The 19,301-nt window shown below is 49.1% G+C and overlaps 1 protein-coding gene across 1 annotated transcript in view; it reads right to left on the bottom strand.

The window, feature by feature from the left end:
• The window catches only part of LOC134024039 (trichohyalin-like), a gene marked incomplete at both ends in the record, with an annotated part of 126,012 nt that overhangs the window by 80,971 nt on the left and 25,740 nt on the right, over positions 1 to 19,301 (bottom strand). The window contains one exon of the mRNA XM_062466421.1: positions 13,058 to 13,168. Within this exon, the coding sequence (XP_062322405.1) occupies positions 13,058 to 13,168 (111 nt within the window). The remainder of the gene's footprint in view (positions 1 to 13,057; positions 13,169 to 19,301) is intronic.

The following is a 19,301-nucleotide window of genomic DNA, read 5'->3' as shown; positions in this document are numbered from 1 at the left end:
GCCCCCCCAGAGCAGGCAGCGCTCCCTGCCCCCCCAGAGAGCAGGCAGCGCTCCCTGCCCCCCCAGAGCAGGCAGCGCTCCCTGCCCCCCCAGAGCAGGCAGCGCTCCCTGCCCCCCCAGAGAGCAGGCAGCGCTCCCTGCCCCCCCAGAGCAGGCAGCACTCCCTGCCCCCCCAGAGAGCAGGCTACAGGTGTACCTTTTCTACAGGTACACTCTTTCACTTTTTGAGTTTCATGTTGTTTAATTGTAACTTGTTTAACTGCATGCTCTTATGGTTCTTCCCTTTGGCACTTCATTTTTTGGTTGCTCGCAATGTTGGGGTTATCTCGTTGTTATGCTCAGTGACCTATGCACTTTTGTAAAGCTCTCTCGTGGAAGTCGCTTTGGATAAAAGCGTCTGCTAAATGCATAAATGTGAAAGTAAATGTAATGTAATGATTAGCCTCTATACTGTCCTGTCCAGCACTGAGGGTCCTCCGTACTGTCCTGTCCAGCGCTGAGGGTCCTCCGTATTGTCCTGTCCAGCACTGAGAGTCCTCCGTACTGTCCTGTCCAGCGCTGAAAGTCCTCCGTACTGTCCTGTCCAGCGCTGAGAGTCCTCCGTACTGTCCTGTCCAGCACTGAGAGTCCTCCATACTGTCCTGTCCAGCGCTGAGAGTCCTCCATACTGTCCTGTCCAGCGCTGAGGGTCCTCCGTACTGTCCTGTCCAGCGCTGAGGGTCCTCCGTACTGTCCTGTCCAGCACTGAGGGTCCTCCGTACTGTCCTATCCAGCGCTGAGAGTCCTCCGTACTGTCCTGTCCAGCGCTGAGGGTCCTCCGTACTGTCCTGTCCAGCGCTGAGAGTCCTCCGTACTGTCCTGTCCAGCGCTGAGGGTCCTCCGTACTGTCCTATCCAGTGCTGAGAGTCCTCCATACTGTCCTGTCCAGCGCTGAGAGTCCTCCATACTGTCCTGTCCAGCGCTGAGAGTCTTCCATACTGTCCTGTCCAGCACTGAGAGTCCTCTGTACTGTCCTGTCCAGTGCTGAGAGTCCTCCATACTGTCCTATCCAGCGCTGAGAGTCCTCCATACTGTCCTGTCCAGCGCTGAGAGTCCTCCATACTGTCCTATCCAGCGCTGAGAGTCTTCCATACTGTCCTTTCCAGCGCTGAGAGTCCTCCATACTGTCCTGTCCAGCACTGAGAGTCCTCCGTACTGTCCTGTCCAGCGCTGAGGGTCCTCCGTACTGTCCTGTCCAGCACTGAGAGTCCTCCGTACTGTCCTGTCCAGCGCTGAGGGTCCTCCGTACTGTCCTGTCCAGCACTGAGAGTCCTCCGTACTGTCCTGTCCAGCGCTGAGGGTCCTCCGTACTGTCCTGTCCAGCGCTGAGAGTCCTCCATACTGTCCTGTCCAGCGCTGAGAGTCCTCCATACTGTCCTGTCCAGCGCTGAGGGTCCTCCGTACTGTCTTTTCCAGCGCTGAGAGTCCTCCGTACTGTCCTGTCCAGCGCTGAGGGTCCTCCGTACTGTCCTGTCCAGCACTGAGAGTCCTCCATACTGTCCTGTCCAGCGCTGAGAGTCCTCCGTACTGTCCTGTCCAGCGCTGAGGGCCCTCCGTACTGTCCTGTCCAGCGCTGAGAGCCCTCCGTACTGTCCTGTCCAGCGCTGAGGGTCCTCCGTACTGTCCTGTTCAGCGCTGAGGGTCCTCCGGAGAGAACAGGAGAGAACAGGAGAGAACAGAGGAGAGAACAGGAGAGAACAGGGGAGAACAGGAGAGAACAGGAGAGAACAGGAGAGAACAGGAGAGATTAGGAGAGAACAGGAGAGAACAGGAGAGAGCAGGAGAGAACAGGAGAGAACAGGAGAGAGCAGGAGAGAACAGGAGAGAACAGAGGAGAACAGGAGAGAACAGAGGAGAACAGGAGAGAACAGGGGAGAACAGAGGAGAACAGCATCGGACATCATAGAACAGAACAGTAGGAAACGGGAATGTTTGAAATAACGTCTCTAAGAAGTTTTCAAAAACAATCATTTGCTTTTGAAGTATCGCAATAATAACTGAAGAAATGGATGCATGTATAATTCATTCTAAGCTATCACGACACACAGACATACACCCACCATCCCTCCTCATCACCCTCAGACATGAGCCCTGACCTATTGATGTGTGTTGGTGTGTGTTGGTGTGTTTGTGTGTGTTGGTGTACTGGTGTGTGTTGTGTGTTTGTGTTGTGTTGTGTTGTGTGTGATGGTGTACTGATGTGTGTGTGTGCGTGTGTGTTGGTGTACTGGTGTGTGTTTGTGTTGTGTTGTGTGTGATGGTGTACTGATGTGTGTGTGTGTGTGTGTGCGTGTGTGTGTGTGAGAGAGAGGCAGTTCTGTCGAGAACAGGAGAGAAGGGAGTGACACACTCCACTTGTTCTCTCAGCATGAGAGGTATTTAATGCCCCGCAATTAAAATATTAATCATCTTACTATTAATTAAGCTGGATAAGTGCTGGTTGTGGTTTTATTAGTGCTGCTATGTGGAGTCCTAATGGTCTTAATGGGGACACTCTAAAAGAGACGCTAATTGGGTTTGGCAATTCCATTTCCTCCTTGCGACCACTTGCCCAGCCTTCACCCATCAATAATTCATCTCATTACCGATATTGTGGCGCAAGTCACTCTCAATTCAGGAGACAAACATGATTATTTAATAATAATAATGCCCCAAACATATGCAGTTTCTCTCCTCACGCATCCATTCTTTCAATTTTTTATGACTTGTTAACACAGTGGGCGAAGGCCAGTCCAAACAAACCAACAAGAGTTATCAGTTACCTTTCTCTGCAGAACCATCCACACGTCGGCCGTGAGGAGAGACAGAGAGAGAGACAGAGAGACAGAGAGAGAGAGAGAGACAGAGTGAGAGAGAGAGAGAGAGAGAGAGAGAGAGAGAGAGAGAGAGAGAGAGAGAGAGAGAGAGAGAGAGAGAGAGAGAGAGAGTGAGAGTGAGAGAGAGAGAGAGACAGAGTGAAGCCCAATTTATACTTAGGTCGCAGACACTTTTGAAAAGGTCGCCGACAGAAATGACGTCTCGGTCGACACTTTTAACCGTCGCTTAGAAGTGTCGCCTACCAGGAGAAATTTCTACTGGCGCGGATGTCGTCACATAGTGAAAAATTAAAATGGTCAGTTTCTCCGATTGATCACCTAGGCTACAAAGCGTTAACAATGTAACCATAGCTATGAATGTAACGGTAAAATGATTCTGTTTACGTCACGCGAACCTTGAGCACAGGCGACTGTTTGCCGAAGTATAAATGCAGCAGCCTGAGTGACACTTTTTTTTTTTCTTCGTCGGCGACCATTTCAAAGGTGTCCACGACCGAAGTATAAATTAAGCTTGAGAGAGAGAGAGAGAATAGATTGCAAAATCCTCTCAACTGAGAGGAATGTCTTCTTATGTGCCATGTATATACCCCCAGTAGAATCCCCCTATTTTAAATAAGAGAGCTTCTCCATATTAGAAGAAGAGATAAGCAAATTCCAAAGCCAGGGAAATGTAATGCTTTGTGGCGACCCTAAAGCTTAATTTATACTTCGGTCGCGGACACTTTTGAAATGGTCGCCGACGGAAAAAAAAAAGTGTCGCTCAGGCTGCTACATTTATACTTCGGCAAACAGTCGCCTGTGCGCAAGGTTCGCGTGACGTAAACAGAATCATTTTACCGTTACATTCATAGCTATGGTTACATTGTTAACGCTTTGTAGCCTAGGTGATCAATCGGAGAAACTGACCATTTTAATTTTTCACTATGTGACGACATCCGCGCCAGTAGAAATTTCTCCTGGTAGGCGACACTTCTAAGCGACGGTTAAAAGTGTCGACCGAGACGTCATTTCTGTCGGCGACCTTTTCAAAAGTGTCTGCGACCTAAGTATAAATTGGGCTTAACCCCTAAACTCCAGAACTGGAGAACAATCAGACGTCCATAGCAACCAAGGAACCAAGCAGTCAACTATGACAAAATGACTAACAGAAACGGGTCACAACTATTACAACTGTGTCGCACTCTAGGTCTCTATATAGTCAATGGCAGGCTAAGAGGGGACTCTTACGGAAGGTACACCTTCAGCTCATCTATTGGCAGTAGTACTGTGGACTACTGTATCACAGACCTCAGCCTAAAAGTGATGTTATAATTTTTTAACCGGGTCTTACAGGGATATGTGTGTGCACAAACACACAGACAGAATGGAAGCCAGGCATGCTGTTTGACAGCGCTGCTCTCAGTACACTTGAGCTTGAATCTCCTTCAGCTTCACATCGTCCCCTCTACAAATTCCACTCCACACCTGACTGGGGAGGAAATCGCTGATCCTGTTTACGGCAGACCAGGGTTAGGGGAGCAGAGACACCAAGCCGACACACACTCAAACTCACGCGCACACACACAATAAAACTCACACACACACAGACAATCATTCAAACCCTAAATACTAATAGTTAACAGCAAACACATAAATTAACACATACACACACACACAATGAAACACACACACTCACACATACTCTGGCACAAATATCCCCTCAGGTGCAGGGAAGTTCCTGGGGTGCCTGGGGTGTTGATGGGTCAGAGAACAACAGTCTCCTCAGACATTCTGTCTTTACGTGCAACAACATGATACAGAGATGTTCACTCTCTGGAGAGTGTCTCTGAATGTGTGTGTGTGAGTGTGAAGTGTGTGAGTGTGTTTGAGTGTGCGCATGTGTGTCTGTGTGTTTTGTGTTTGTGTGAACTTTGGAAGTGTGTGTCTGTGGTGTGTGGGTGTGTGTGTGTGTGCATTTACGTGTGTGTCATATGTTTCAACTCACTGAAGCCTTCTGTGTCTGGAAGGCCAGCCGTCATGGAGGGAAGTGTGTATGTGTGTGTGTGTGTGAGTGTGTGTGTGTGTGTGAGTGTGTGTGTGAGTGTTTGGTTTCATGCTTAATTCTGTGTCAATTAGTTGACTGCTACCTTCCCTCCGGCGAGAGTGAGGGGAGAGAGAGAGAGAGAGAGAGAGAGAGAGAGAGAGAGAGAGAGAGAGAGAGAGGGTTAGGGCTGTGACTGGCATGATGTTCCATCTTTCATCCCCGGCCTGCGGCCACGCTGTTCTGTCAACAAACATTCCAGTGAAACCATACAGGGTTCCTTCTCTGCTGTTTCATCTCTCTCTCTCTCTCTCTCTCTTTCTCTGCTGTCGCTTTCTCTCCCTCCTTCCTGTCCTCCTCTCTCCCTCCTCTCTCTCTCCTCATCCCTCCACACCCTCCTCACCCCTCCTCGCCCCTCCACAGCCACCTCAGAATCTCGCATAACCAAACACACACATACATGTTCACAAACACACACAAAATAACACACATACTCATATTTACACATGGCTAAGACTCATGATCACTGACAAATCCCCTCCTCACTCATCCCCCCCCCATCATCCTCCACACTCCCTCCATCCTTGTCCCTGTAGAACTCTGGGTAATGTAGTGCCGTGGGGTGTTGTGATCAGGTGAGGTGGACAGGGCCCAGCACTGGGCTTCCTGTCTCCTACAGGGCCTCAAACATCCACACCCACCCCGGAGGCCCTGGCCCCAAGCCGGACTCTCTGAGGATAAGGGAGAGGGTGAGGAAGAGGGTGAGGGAGAGGGTGAGGAAGAGGGTGAGGGAGAGGATGAGGTGAGGAAGAGGGTGAGGGTGAGGGAAACATACATGGATCCAGTTCATTAGTAAAGACAGCCTGAACGCATCCATCCCCTCTCCTCTGAAGATGAGCCATCCTCTGTGGAGAGATCTCTTCCTGCTTGGGTGTTTATCTTCCTGTTCTGGAGCCCGGGGGGGGGGGGGGGGGGCAGGGGGGTAGGGGGGGGGACAGAGATGGAACATATTCATAATCACACACAAGCAAGTCAGCGTGCCTTCCACATATGCCTAGCACAAACACACTTACACACATGCCTTACAAACACAATCGCAAACACACACACACTTATACACATGGAACCTAGCTAGAACCCAGGTGTGTTGGTGTGTAACCCCAGCTAGAAAACAGCTACAATATAGCTAGAACCCAGATAGACCCCTGGCGGAACCAAGGTGTGTTTGTATGAATGGTTCCTCACAGGTTGCTTGTCTCGGTCTGAAGGTGGGAACTTCTTAACATGCAGAGACCATGACAAGTAACAGATGAGAGAGAGAGAGAGAGAGAGAGAGAGAGAGAGAGAGAGAGAGAGAGAGAGAGAGAGAGAGAGAGAGAAAGAGAGAAAGAGAGGACAGGAACTGAACCTGACCATATAGTAGATCCGCAGGACAACAACCATGTGTTTGGTATAGATGGGGTACATTTACATTTATTCATTTAGCAGACGCTTTTATCCAAAGCGACTTCCAAGAGAGAGCTTGGAAGTCGGGTCAAGCGAACCATTCCTAAGTACCGTTGTACTCCCGGAACAAGTGCGTCTTGAGCCTTTTCTTGAAGGTGGAGAGACAGTCAGTGTCTCTGATGGAGGTGGGGAGTTGATTCCACCACTGGGGGGGCCACTATTATTTACTACGGGAGGGAGTTAGTACACCTTTGTCGCACCTCAAGCCTGTTCTTCCTAAATGGCAGAATCAGAGGGGACTCCTTAGGGAGGTACACATACTCCTCAACACTAGGAAGCAGCGTAGTAGACTATGCAGTCACAGACATAGACCCCTCCTCCTTCAATACATTCACTGTAAGGCAACAAAGCCCACTCTCAGACCACAATCAAATCAATGTGTTCCTGAAAAAGCCAAATTGCAATAATGGCACAATGACTGATCCCTCTAAACAGTACAAACTTAACCAGCCCTACAAATGGGAAACAGACAGTGCCAACAAATTCACATTAGCCTTAAATTCAACAAAAATTACCAATAAAATTAAATGCTTCTGTGATCAAAATCAATATGATGCTGATCAAGAGGGTGTTGAGATGGCCGTGAGTGATATAAACCGTATCTATGACAATGCTGCAAAAGAAGCTGGCTTGCAGAAAGTAAATATTAAACCCAACAAAATTAAAAAAGAGAAATGGTTTGATTATGAGTTCTACGCCTGAGGTACTGCCAAATCCTCAAACAATATAAACAAACTATTAAAAAGAAAAAGCTCAATTAAAACACTCAATGATATAGAACAGTCAATTGACCAAAACCAATTCTGGGAAATGTGGAATAACATGAGCACCTCAAGAGCAGTGCTACCACCTATACCACCTATACCAAGAAATCCCACTAGAAAGTAAGAACCAAAATCAAAACCTAACAATCAAACAACTAAGAAAACTAGAAGCAACCATTAAAACAACCAAAACCCACTTGATTTACAGATTACAAAGGAAGAATTGGTAACAAAGATCCAGTCCCTTGAAGCCAAAAAGGCCTGTGGTCCCAACCGCATTAGAAATGAAATGCTTAAAAGTAGCTCTCCAGAAATGCAGACAGCAGTACTCAAGTTATTCAATATAATACTCAAATCTGGACACTTTCCTAGCATTTGGAATTAAGGCATTATAACACCTATTTGTAAGAGTGGAGACAAATGTGACCCCAACAACTACAGAGGTATCTGTGTGAGCAGTAATCTGGGGAAGCTATTCTGTAGTATCTTAAACAACAGAATTCTAAACTTCCTTAATGAACACAGTACACTGAGCAAAACCCAAATTGGGTTCCTTCCAAAATATCGCACCACAGACCACATTTACACCCTACATACACTAATTGAATTTATTTTACACCAAACGAAAAAACGCAAATTTTTTACCTGTTTTGTGGACTTCAGAAAAGCTTTTGATTCCATTGAAATTTTTGGGACAAGACAACGCAAGCAACCTAGCATAACATAACATTTAAGTACTAGGAACATAGATTACATCTATGATAATCTCAAATAAAATAGAATAAAATAAAAATAAATAATAGTAATAAACATCCTAATCTACAAAAAAAAGTATGCAATATACATTATTATATGGCAACGACAGTACGAGCGTTCTAATTGGCTAATGGGTAGTCATGCCAGCCGCGTATTGACCTCCTCGCCCTTCTGCAGTCTGATACGGATACTTATTGCCCTTTGACATAATCTTCAAAATGAGCGATATCGAGGAGTTTTACTATCCAGATGACAATGAAGAAATCAACAGCGAAGAGGAAATTATTAACCTTCTAAAAGAGCAGAAAACGAACACAGAGAAAAACGACAGGCGCTAGGCAGATTGCTAGGTTTGGTTGCTCAGATGTAGGCTGTATACTGTACAATGAACAAATTGTATGGCCCTGAACATTGTGCTTCTTACAGTAACAGTACTGACTGCTCAATAGATTTTGACTGGTTGCAGGTTCATATCAACAAAGAACAAGAGTGAGTTGTTGTCAAGTAGTGACATGCAGGGTACAGTACTGTATAGGGGTACAAGGAGGAGAAAGAAAGAAAAAAAATGGCAAAGAGCAAAGCAGAGTAGTAATTTCTGATCAATTTTGAGCTACTATGATAGAACATGTTTTCGTTCATCAAAAGACAATGACGGATACAGTAAATATAAAATTTGTTTTGAGATAAAAAATGTTTTTTTGGTGTATTGTTTACTGATTGCTTGATAGTGTATATCATTTTTCATCATCATCAAAGTTTCATTTTGCAAGACGATTCAGAGGTTTTGTAAATAGTGCTTGAAGATGAGGTTTTGTGCTTACAGTATTGAGAAAAGTGGTGACTGTTTCAAGAAATGTGTTTTAGCAATCGTGAAAAACTAAGTTGTGATGGTTACTGTAATATTTTCAAATCAAATTTACAGTATTTGTATAGCCCTTTTTACAAGCAATGTCACAGAGGGATTCACATACGCCCATAGAACTGCCCCTCAACCAACCTAAACCCTCAAGGAAGACAAGGAAAAACTCCCAGAAAAAAACTCACTAGAGGAAAACAAATGGAAGAAACCTTGGGAGGAGCAATTCATTGAGGCTCCTCCAGAGCCGGTTTGTGAAAGAGAGGAACAGAACACAGGCTAAACATAGTCATACAGCAGGGAAGTGTCAATGGGTGTTAAAACACCAAAATCCAGTGTTTCAAAATCCCAAATCCATTTTCTTTATTGCTACGTCAATGAATTTACTGTGTAAACATAAACACGTGTCTTTACGTGTAACTACATGCCCTGGATGCTCCATTTTTTGTGCTGTGTCTATTGATTGCTCCATAGTGTTTGTATATTGATTTGCTGTGTTTATGATCTGAAAGCAATGTTTGATTTTGAGCACAAGTTACATGGTTTAGGGGTGAGTGTTTGGTTTTGCCAGAAGAGTCAGAGGTTTTGGAAATTGAGTTTTGTGTTTACAGTTTTGAGAAAATGGGTGGCTGTTTCAAGAAATGTGTCTTAGCAATCGAGGAAAAACTGTATTATTGTTAGACTCCTTGTTATATGTTATGATATTTATGTTAAAATGTCCCCTCAGTGTGGACTGCTTTGGCAATACTGCTCAGCCCGAACTGTCATGCCAATAAAGCATTCTGAACTGAACTGAGAGGGAGAGGAACACGGAGAGAGAGAGAGAGAGAGAGAGAGAGGGGGAGGGAGGGAGGAACGCGGAGAGAGAGAGAGAGAGAGAGAGAGGAACGTGGAGAGGGAGAGTGAAGGAGATGGAGATAACATGTGTCTCAGTAGATATTGAGGAAGACTGAGGTAGAGAGAGAGAGGGCAAGCGGAGAGAGGGGGAGAAGGAGAGGGGTAGGGGGGAGAGGAGGAGAGGGGGACAGGGGGAGAATAGCGGCCTTCAAAGGCCAGGAGTGACGCAGAAGAATAAAAGACTGCTCTCCCATTGAGCTTCTCAAACAATAACCGTTTCCATGGCATTCCCGCTTCTGTGTGCAAACTGAACCACTGCTTCTAGAGAGGAACCTCTCTCTCCCACCACTTCCAGCCATCCTCCTCTTCCTCCAGGAACCTCTCTCTCCCACCACCTCCAGCCCTCCTCCTCCTCCTCCAGGAACCTCTCTCCCACCACTTCCAGCCATCCTCCTCCTCCTCCAGGAACCTCTCTCCCACCACTTCCAGCCATCCTCCTCCTCCTCCAGGAACCTCTCTCCCACCACTTCCAGCCATCCTCCTCCTCCTCCAGGAACCTCTCTCTCCCACCACCTCCAGCCCTCCTCCTCCTCCTCCAGGAACCTCTCTCTCCCACCACCTCCAGCCCTCCTCCTCCTTCAGGAGGCTCTCTCCCACCACCTCCAGCCATCCTCCTCCTCCAGGAACCTCTCTCTCCCACCACCAGCCCTCCTTCTCCTCTTCCAGGAACCTCTCTCTCCCATCACCACCAGCCATCCTCCTCCAGGAACCTCTCTCTCCCACCTACAGCCATCCTCCTCACACAGCTAGGCCCAGTCAGTCTCCAGACTGAGCTGAGTTCATATTTAAAGATAGTTCCTGACTGCCTCCAGACAAACACAGCAGCCAGCTCACAGCAGCCTGAGCCGGACTTCTGGGAGAGCTTCTGTTACTGGAGCGTGGTGGAGGGTCATGGACCTGGGAGAGCTTCTGTTACTGGAGCGTGGTGGAGGGTCATGGACCTGGGAGAGCTTCTGTTACTGGAGCGTGGTGGAGGGTCATGGACCTGGGAGAGCTTCTGTTACTGGAGCGTGGTGGAGGGTCATGGACCTGGGAGAGCTTCTGTTACTGGAGCGTGGTGGAGGGTCATGGACCTGGGAGAGCTTCTGTTACTGGAGCGTGGTGGAGGGTCATGGACCTGGGAGAGCTTCTGTTACTGGAGCGTGGTGGAGGGTCATGGACCTGGGAGAGCTTCTGTTACTGGAGCGTGGTGGAGGGTCATGGACCTGGGAGAGCTTCTGTTACTGGAGCGTGGTGGAGGGTCATGGACCTGGGAGAGCTTCTGTTACTGGAGCGTGGTGGAGGGTCATGGACCTGGGAGAGCTTCTGTTACTGGAGCGTGGTGGAGGGTCATGGACCTGGGAGAGCTTCTGTTACTGGAGCGTGGTGGAGGGTCATGGACCTGGGAGAGCTTCTGTTACTGGAGCGTGGTGGAGGGTCATGGACCTGGGAGAGCTTCTGTTACTGGAGCGTGGTGGAGGGTCATGGACCTGGGAGAGCTTCTGTTACTGGAGCGTGGTGGAGGGTCATGGACCTGGGAGAGCTTCTGTTACTGGAGCGTGGTGGAGGGTCATGGACCTGGGAGAGCTTCTGTTACTGGAGCGTGGTGGAGGGTCATGGACCTGGGAGAGCTTCTGTTACTGGAGCGTGGTGGAGGGTCATGGACCTGGGAGAGCTTCTGTTACTGGAGCGTGGTGGAGGGTCATGGACCTGGGAGAGCTTCTGTTACTGGAGCGTGGTGGAGGGTCATGGACCTGGGAGAGCTTCTGTTACTGGAGCGTGGTGGAGGGTCATGGACCTGGGAGAGCTTCTGTTACTGGAGCGTGGTGGAGGGTCATGGACCTGGGAGAGCTTCTGTTACTGGAGCGTGGTGGAGGGTCATGGACCTGGGAGAGCTTCTGTTACTGGAGCGTGGTGGAGGGTCATGGACCTGGGAGAGCTTCTGTTACTGGAGCGTGGTGGAGGGTCATGGACCTAATGAGCCATGCCCCTGGCAGGACCAGAGATGGAGCATCGATGACCTGTTTGACAGATGCAGTGTTGACAGAGCGGTGTGGACATGTGAGGTTATTAACTCATGCTGGGTCTGTTTCATATCTGTTACACTCAGCGACGGGAGCAATCAAGCCTACATGAGACTCAGAGGACAGCTTGGAGGAAACTCAAGAAACAAGTGAACAGATTTTCACTGCTGATCTCTGGTAATGTACTTGGCAAGACAATGGTTTGTTTCCTGTTTCGTTTGGCACACTTCCTGTATCCACTGTTGGAGGGAGAGTGTCAACCGAGTGTTAATTGTTATTTAGTATTTAGATTAATCACATTAGGGAGCCAGGGGAAGAGAGGAGGGAGCAGTATTTGGCAGGGTCTCTGCTCTAACAGCCTGCAGATGGCTCTGTTTTTGGTACGAGGCCTAAACTCCAGTATTCAGACTGGGTCCTTCAGGACTGTGGACAGCCACGGGGAGGCGGCGCTGGGCAGGAGGGGGGGGGGGACATGTTTCAATGTTGTTTCCATAGTAATGATGGGCCTTCTGTTCCTGGTCACTGTGACTGAATGGTTTTGGGAATGTGGGATTTGTGAAGGTAAACATTCCAAGATTGGGAAACATTTTTATTTTGGATTCCAGTTCCATATGTTCTAGAGTCCTTGAGAACAAAAAACTCAGGTTCTTCACAACTCCGGAAGTTTCACTTCCTTTGTGAAGTCTTAAAAACACACACACACACACAAAAGGCTTGATTTGTTCTTTTTTTTTTCTTTTTTTTTTCTCTGCGTTGCTCCTCAAGTTGCGAGGAGATGCCGTCGCCTGTCAGAAAGGAACACGCAGGTCCGTCACAGAGCCAGCTGGCAAGTGAAGCCCAACACATCGCCATGACGATCTGTGGCCAGCTGGAGGGGAGCCGAGCGCTTGAACAACCCGGCAGCACCGCAGGCAGATCACCGCGGGCAGATCACCGCGCTGACACAACACACCACTAATTGTGCATTAATCAGGGGCCAGATAGCTGTATTGTTTTGCATGTACAATGGGAGGTACGGAAGAGGGTTTGATTAGGGAATGTGAAACGTGAAAGGTCTCTCTATCTCCCTGTTCCTCTCTCTATCTCCCTGTTCCTCTCTCTATCTCCCTGTTCCTCTCTCTATCTCCTTGTTCCTCTCTCTATCTCCCTGTTCCTCTCTCTATCTCTCTGTTTCTCTCTCTATCTCTCTGTTCCTGTCTCTATCTCTCTGTTTCTCTCTATCTCTCTGTTTCTCTCTCTATCTCTCTGTTTCTCTCTCTATCTCTCTGTTTCTCTCTCTATCTCTCTGTTTCTCTCTCTATCTCTCTGTTTCTCTCTATCTCTCTGTTTCTCTCTCTATCTCTCTGTTTCTCTCTCTACCTCACTGTTCCTCTCTATCTCTCTGTTTCTCTCTCTGTTACTCTCTATCACTGTTCCTCTCTGTATTTCTCTGTTCCTCTCTCTCTCTCTCTCTCTCTCTCTCTCTCTCTCTCTCTCTCTCTCTCTCTCTCTCTCTCTCTCTCTCTCTCTCTCTCTCTCTCTCTGTTCATCTCTATCCTTGTCTCTCTCTCTAGCTCTCTCTATCTCTCTCTCTCTGTTCCTCTCTCTCTCTCTGTCTCTCTCTCACACACACACACACACACATTCTCTCGCTCCTACAAGCAGGTGCAGAGCCTAGCCCAGACTTCTGAGATATGAGATACGATGCTGATATGTGAGTGTATCCTAACCCCCCCAGCCTCCTCCTCGCCCCGCAGGCTTGTTTGGGTCATCCATCATCTGCTCACGTTGGGGTGAAACACAGAGCTCCTTTAAACGTGTGCCAGGCCAACCCGGCTGAACAAAATAATCGTCTACAAGTATGTTGGTTTTCAGAGCTCCCAGTGCTCCAGGCTGCACAGACAGGTTCTCCTGAATCACCTCTTACGTGACTGTGACGCTGGGGAACTGTGTCAACACGGGTGCTAAAATAACTTCAGTTAAATAACTTGAAGCTTGTAGCTGATGAAGTGCTGAGTGTCTTGACATGATGCTACATTATCTTTAGTTTGTTGACCACAGTGTTTGAGGACTACAGTCTTCATCATTTGCATGAAATGAATGTGATTGTTTCAGTGATGCTGAGGAGAAACTGAACAACAGTTGTTGATGTGTCTGTGTGTTGTGGCCAGGGGCCTATGTGAACCAATATCTGGTTCATTCTGAGTGTTGCTCTGTGTGAGGTACTAGTAGTGTTGCTCTGTGTGAGGTACTGGTAGTGTTGCTCTGTGTGAGGTACTGGTAGTGTTGCTCTGTGTGAGGTACTGGTAGTGTTGCTCTGTGTGTGGACTGGTAGTGTTGCTCTGTGTGAGGTACTAGTAGTGTTGCTCTGTGTGAGGTACTGATAGTGTTGCTCTGTGTGTGGACTGGTAGTGTTGCTCTGTGTGAGGTACTAGTAGTGTTGCTCTGTGTGAGGTACTGGGCTGGTAGTGTTGCTCTGCGTGTGGACTGGTAGTGTTGTTCTGTGTAATGTACTGGACTGGTAGTGTTGCTCTGTGTGATGTACTGGACTGGTAGTGTTGCTCTGTGTGATGTACTGGTAGTGTTGTTCTGTGTGAGGTACTGGTAGTGTTGCTCTATGTGTGTACTGGTAGTGTTGCTCTGTGTGTGTACTGGTAGTGTTGCTCTGTGTGTGGACTGATAGTGTTGCTCTGTGTGTGTACTGGTAGTGTTGCTCTGTGTGAAGTACTGGTAGTGTTGCTCTGTGTGTACTGGTAGTGTTGCTCTGTGTGTGTACTGGTAGTGTTGCTCTGTGTGATGTACTGGACTGGTAGTGTTGCTCTGTGTGTGTACTGGTAGTGTTGTTCTGTGTGTGTACTGGTAGTGTTGCTCTGTGTGATGTACTGGACTGGTAGTGTTGCTCTGTGTGTGTACTGGTAGTGTTGCTCTGTGTGATGTACTGTACTGGTAGTGTTGCTCTGTGTGTGTACTGGTAGTGTTGCTCTGCGAGAGGTACTGGTAGTGTTGCTCTGTGTTAGGTACTGGGCTGGTAGTGTTGCTCTGCGTGTGGACTGGTAGTGTTGTTCTGTGTGATGTACTGGACTGCTAGTGTTGTTCTGTGTGATGTACTGGACTGGTAGTGTTGTTCTGTGTGTGTACTGGTAGTGTTGTTCTGTGTGATGTACTGGACTGGTAGTGTTGCTCTGCGAGAGGTACTGGTAGTGTTGCTCTGCGAGAGGTACTGGTAGTGTTGCTCTGTGTTAGGTACTGGGCTGGTAGTGTTGCTCTGCGTGTGGACTGGTAGTGTTGTTCTGTGTGATGTACTGGACTGGTAGTGTTGCTCTGTGTGTGTACTGGTAGTGTTGCTCTGCGTGTGGACTGGTAGTGTTGTTCTGTGTGATGTACTGGACTGGTAGTGTTGCTCTGCGTGTGGACCGGTAGTGTTGCTCTGCGAGAGGTACTGGTAGTGTTGCTCTGCGAGAGGTACTGGACTGGTAGTGTTGCTCTGTGTGTGTACTAGTAGTGTTGTTCTGTGTGATGTACTGGACTGGTAGTGTTGCTCTGCGAGAGGTACTGGTAGTGTTGCTCTGTGTTAGATACTGGGCTGGTAGTGTTGCTCTGCGTGTGGACTGGTAGTGTTGTTCGGTGTGATGTACTGGACTGGTAGTGTTGCTCTGTGTGTGTACTGGTAGTGTTGCTCTGCGTGTGGACTGGTAGTGTTGTTCTGTGTGATGTACTGGACTGGTAGTGTTGCTCTGCGTGTGGACTGGTAGTGTTGCTCTGCGAGAGGTACTGGTAGTGTTGCTCTGCGAGAGGTACTGGGCTGGTAGTGTTGCTCTGCGTGTGGACTGGTAGTGTTGTTCTGTGTGATGTACTGGACTGGTAGTGTTGCTCTGTGTGATGTACTGGACTGGTAGTGTTGTTCTGTGTTAGGTACTGGTAGTGTTGTTCTGTGTGAGGTACTGGTAGTGTTGCTCTGCGAGAGGTACTGGGCTGGTAGTGTTGCTCTGCGTGTGGACTGGTAGTGTTGTTCTGTGTGATGTACTGGACTGGTAGTGTTGCTCTGTGTGATGTACTGGACTGGTAGTGTTGCTCTGTGTGTGTACGGGTAGTGTTGCTCTGCGTGTGGACTGGTAGTGTTGTTCTGTGTGATGTACTGGACTGGTAGTGTTGCTCTGCGTGTGGACTGGTAGTGTTGCTCTGCGAGAGGTACTGGTAGTGTTGCTCTGCGAGAGGTACTGGGCTGGTAGTGTTGCTCTGCGTGTGGACTGGTAGTGTTGCTCTGTGTGTGTACTGGTAGTGTTGTTCTGTGTGATGTACTGGACTGGTAGTGTTGCTCTGTGTGTGTACGGGTAGTGTTGCTCTGCGTGTGGACTGGTAGTGTTGTTCTGTGTGATGTACTGGACTGGTAGTGTTGCTCTGCGTGTGGACTGGTAGTGTTGCTCTGCGAGAGGTACTGGTAGTGTTGCTCTGCGAGAGGTACTGGGCTGGTAGTGTTGCTCTGCGTGTGGACTGGTAGTGTTGCTCTGTGTGTGGACTGGTAGTGTTGTTCTGTGTGATGTACTGGACTGGTAGTGTTGCTCTGCGAGAGGTACTGGTAGTGTTGCTCTGCGAGAGGTACTGGTAGTGTTGCTCTGTGTTAGGTACTGGGCTGGTAGTGTTGCTCTGTGTGTGTACTGGTAGTGTTGCTCTGCGTGTGGACTGGTAGTGTTGTTCTGTGTGATGTACTGGACTGGTAGTGTTGCTCTGCGTGTGGACTGGTAGTGTTGCTCTGCGAGAGGTACTGGTAGTGTTGCTCTGCCAGAGGTACTGGGCTGGTAGTGTTGCTCTGCGTGTGGACTGGTAGTGTTGTTCTGTGTGATGTACTGGACTGGTAGTGTTGCTCTGTGTGATGTACTGGACTGGTAGTGTTGCTCTGTGTGTGTACTGGTAGTGTTGCTCTGCGTGTGGACTGGTAGTGTTGTTCTGTGTGATGTACTGGACTGGTAGTGTTGCTCTGCGTGTGGACTGGTAGTGTTGCTCTGCGAGAGGTACTGGTAGTGGTGCTCTGCGAGAGGTACTGGGCTGGTAGTGTTGCTCTGCGTGTGGACTGGTAGTGTTGTTCTGTGTGATGTACTGGACTGGTAGTGTTGCTCTGTGTGATGTACTGGACTGGTAGTGTTGCTCTGCGAGAGGTACTGGTAGTGTTGCTCTGCGAGAGGTACTGGTAGTGTTGCTCTGTGTTAGGTACTGGGCTGGTAGTGTTGCTCTGTGTGTGTACTGGTAGTGTTGCTCTGCGTGTGGACTGGTAGTGTTGTTCTGTGTGATGTACTGGACTGGTAGTGTTGCTCTGCGTGTGGACTGGTAGTGTTGCTCTGCGAGAGGTACTGGTAGTGTTGCTCTGTGTGTGTACTGGTAGTGTTGCTCTGCGAGAGGTACTGGTAGTGTTGCTCTGTGTGTGTACTGGTAGTGTTGCTCTGCGAGAGGTACTGGTAGTGTTGCTCTGCGAGAGGTACTGGTAGTGTTGCTCTGTGTGTGTACTGGTAGTGTTGCTCTGCGAGAGGTACTGGTAGTGTTGCTCTGTGTGTGTACTGGTAGTGTTGCTCTGCGAGAGGTACTGGTAGTGTTGCTCTGCGAGAGGTACTGGTAGTGTTGCTCTGTGTGTGTACTGGTAGTGTTGCTCTGCGAGAGGTACTGGTAGTGTTGCTCTGTGTGTGTACTGGTAGTGTTGCTCTGCGAGAGGTACTGGTAGTGTTGTTCTGCGAGAGGTACTGGTAGTGTTGCTCTGTGTGTGTACTGGTAGTGTTGCTCTGCGAGAGGTACTGGTAGTGTTGCTCTGTGTGTGTACTGGTAGTGTTGCTCTGCGAGAGGTACTGGTAGTGTTGCTCTGCGAGAGGTACTGGTAGTGTTGCTCTGTGTGTGTACTGGTAGTGTTGCTCTGCGAGAGGTACTGGTAGTGTTGCTCTGTGTGTGTACTGGTAGTGTTGCTCTGCGAGAGGTACTGGTAGTGTTGCTCTGCGAGAGGTACTGGTAGTGTTGCTCTGTGTGTGTACTGGTAGTGTTGCTCTGCGAGAGGTACTGGTAGTGTTGCTCTGTGTGTGTACTGGTAGTGTTGCTTTGCGAGAGGTACTGGTAGTGTTGCTCTGCGAGAGGTACTGGTAGTGTTGCTCTGTGTGTGTACTGGTAGTGTTGCTCTGCGAGAGGTACTGGTAGTGTTGCTCTGTGTGTGGACTGGACTGGTAGTCAGGGGGGTTTTCTCACAGATGCCCCCCCCCCATCTGAACTTCTGAATGGCCGATTGGTGTGTGGCTGCCGACACAGAAACCCCTGGTTTGCTCTCGTCCAGGGTCCCTCCACTCCCTCGGTGGCACCTAACCACCGATACATATACACCTACCCTAGGGGTCAGGTGGCTGAGCGGTTAGGGAGTCGGGCTATTAATCAGAAGCTTGTTGGTTCGATTCCCGGCCGTGTCAAATTATGTTGTGTCCTTGGGCAAAACACTTCACCCTACTTGCCTCGGGGGAATGTCCCTGTACTTATTGTAAGTCGCTCTGGATAAGAGCGTCTGCTAAATGACTAAATGTACCCTAACCACCGATACATATACACCTACCCTAACCACCGATACATATACACCTACCATAACCACCGATACATATACACCTACCCTCAACATTTTCTAAACCCTTCTGTCTCTTCTCTCAGCCCCTAAACATCAAACCTTCCATCCATCCATACCCTTCCATCCATCCATACCCTTCCATTCATCCATCCATACCCATCCACCCGTCCATCCGTCCACCCGTCCGTCCATCCATCCACTCCTCCGTCCATCCATACATCCCTCCAGCCACACCATGAAGCTGGCTGTGTTCATGGTTTTGACAGCAGAAGTAGAAGGTGTAGAGTCCAGACAACAGCTGTCCTGAGAGCATGAGGGCTGCAGCCCCTCCCCCCTCTGTCCCATAGTGTCAAACCTCCACTATGGGATCATGTCTCCTTTGTTAGGAAACATTCCGTCTTCCTAATTATACCCCCCCACACACACACTCCCCTGCCCACCCCAAACCCCTCAGGAGTCAGGGGAGATTATAAAGTAGGGATGGAGAGGGAAGGAGGTAGATTGGGGTGTAGGTGGGGGAGCCATCGAGAAGGATTACGTTTTCTCTGTGGCTCTATAATCCAGCATCACAATGCTGCCTGCTGTAGCGAGGGAGGCTGGAGGCTTGGAGGAGTCCTCTGTGTCAGTTAGACCTTCTGGAGGGTTCCCTTGGAAAGACTCACACCCTGCTCACACCCTGCCTCACTCTCTCCCTCCCTTCCTCTCTCCCTGTCTCTCTGTCACTTTGTCACCATGTCTCCTTGCCTCACTCTCTCCCTCTCTCCCTCTCTCCCTGCCTACTTCTCTCTCTGTCACCCTCTCTCCCTGTCTCCCTCTCTCCCTCTCTCCCTCTCTCCCTCTCTCCCTCTCTTCCTGTCTCCCTGTCTCCCTGTCTCCCTGTCTCCCTCACTTCTCTGTCGCCCTCATTCATTTCTGGGACTGGAGAGGAGAGGGCTGGGGGCTGGAGAGGAGAGGGCTGGAGAGGAGAGGGCTGGGGGCTGGAGAGGAGAGGGCTGGGGGCTGGAGAGGGCTGGGGGCTGGAGAGGAGAGGGCTGGGGGCTGGAGAGGAGAGGGCTGGAGAGGAGAGGGCTGGAGAGGAGAGG

The sequence above is a fragment of the Osmerus eperlanus genome, chromosome 7 (genome assembly GCF_963692335.1).
Source record: "Osmerus eperlanus chromosome 7, fOsmEpe2.1, whole genome shotgun sequence".
NCBI lineage: Eukaryota > Metazoa > Chordata > Actinopteri > Osmeriformes > Osmeridae > Osmerus > Osmerus eperlanus.
The sequence above is the reverse complement of the archived record's forward strand: the minus strand, read 5'-3'. Positions and strand labels throughout refer to the sequence as shown.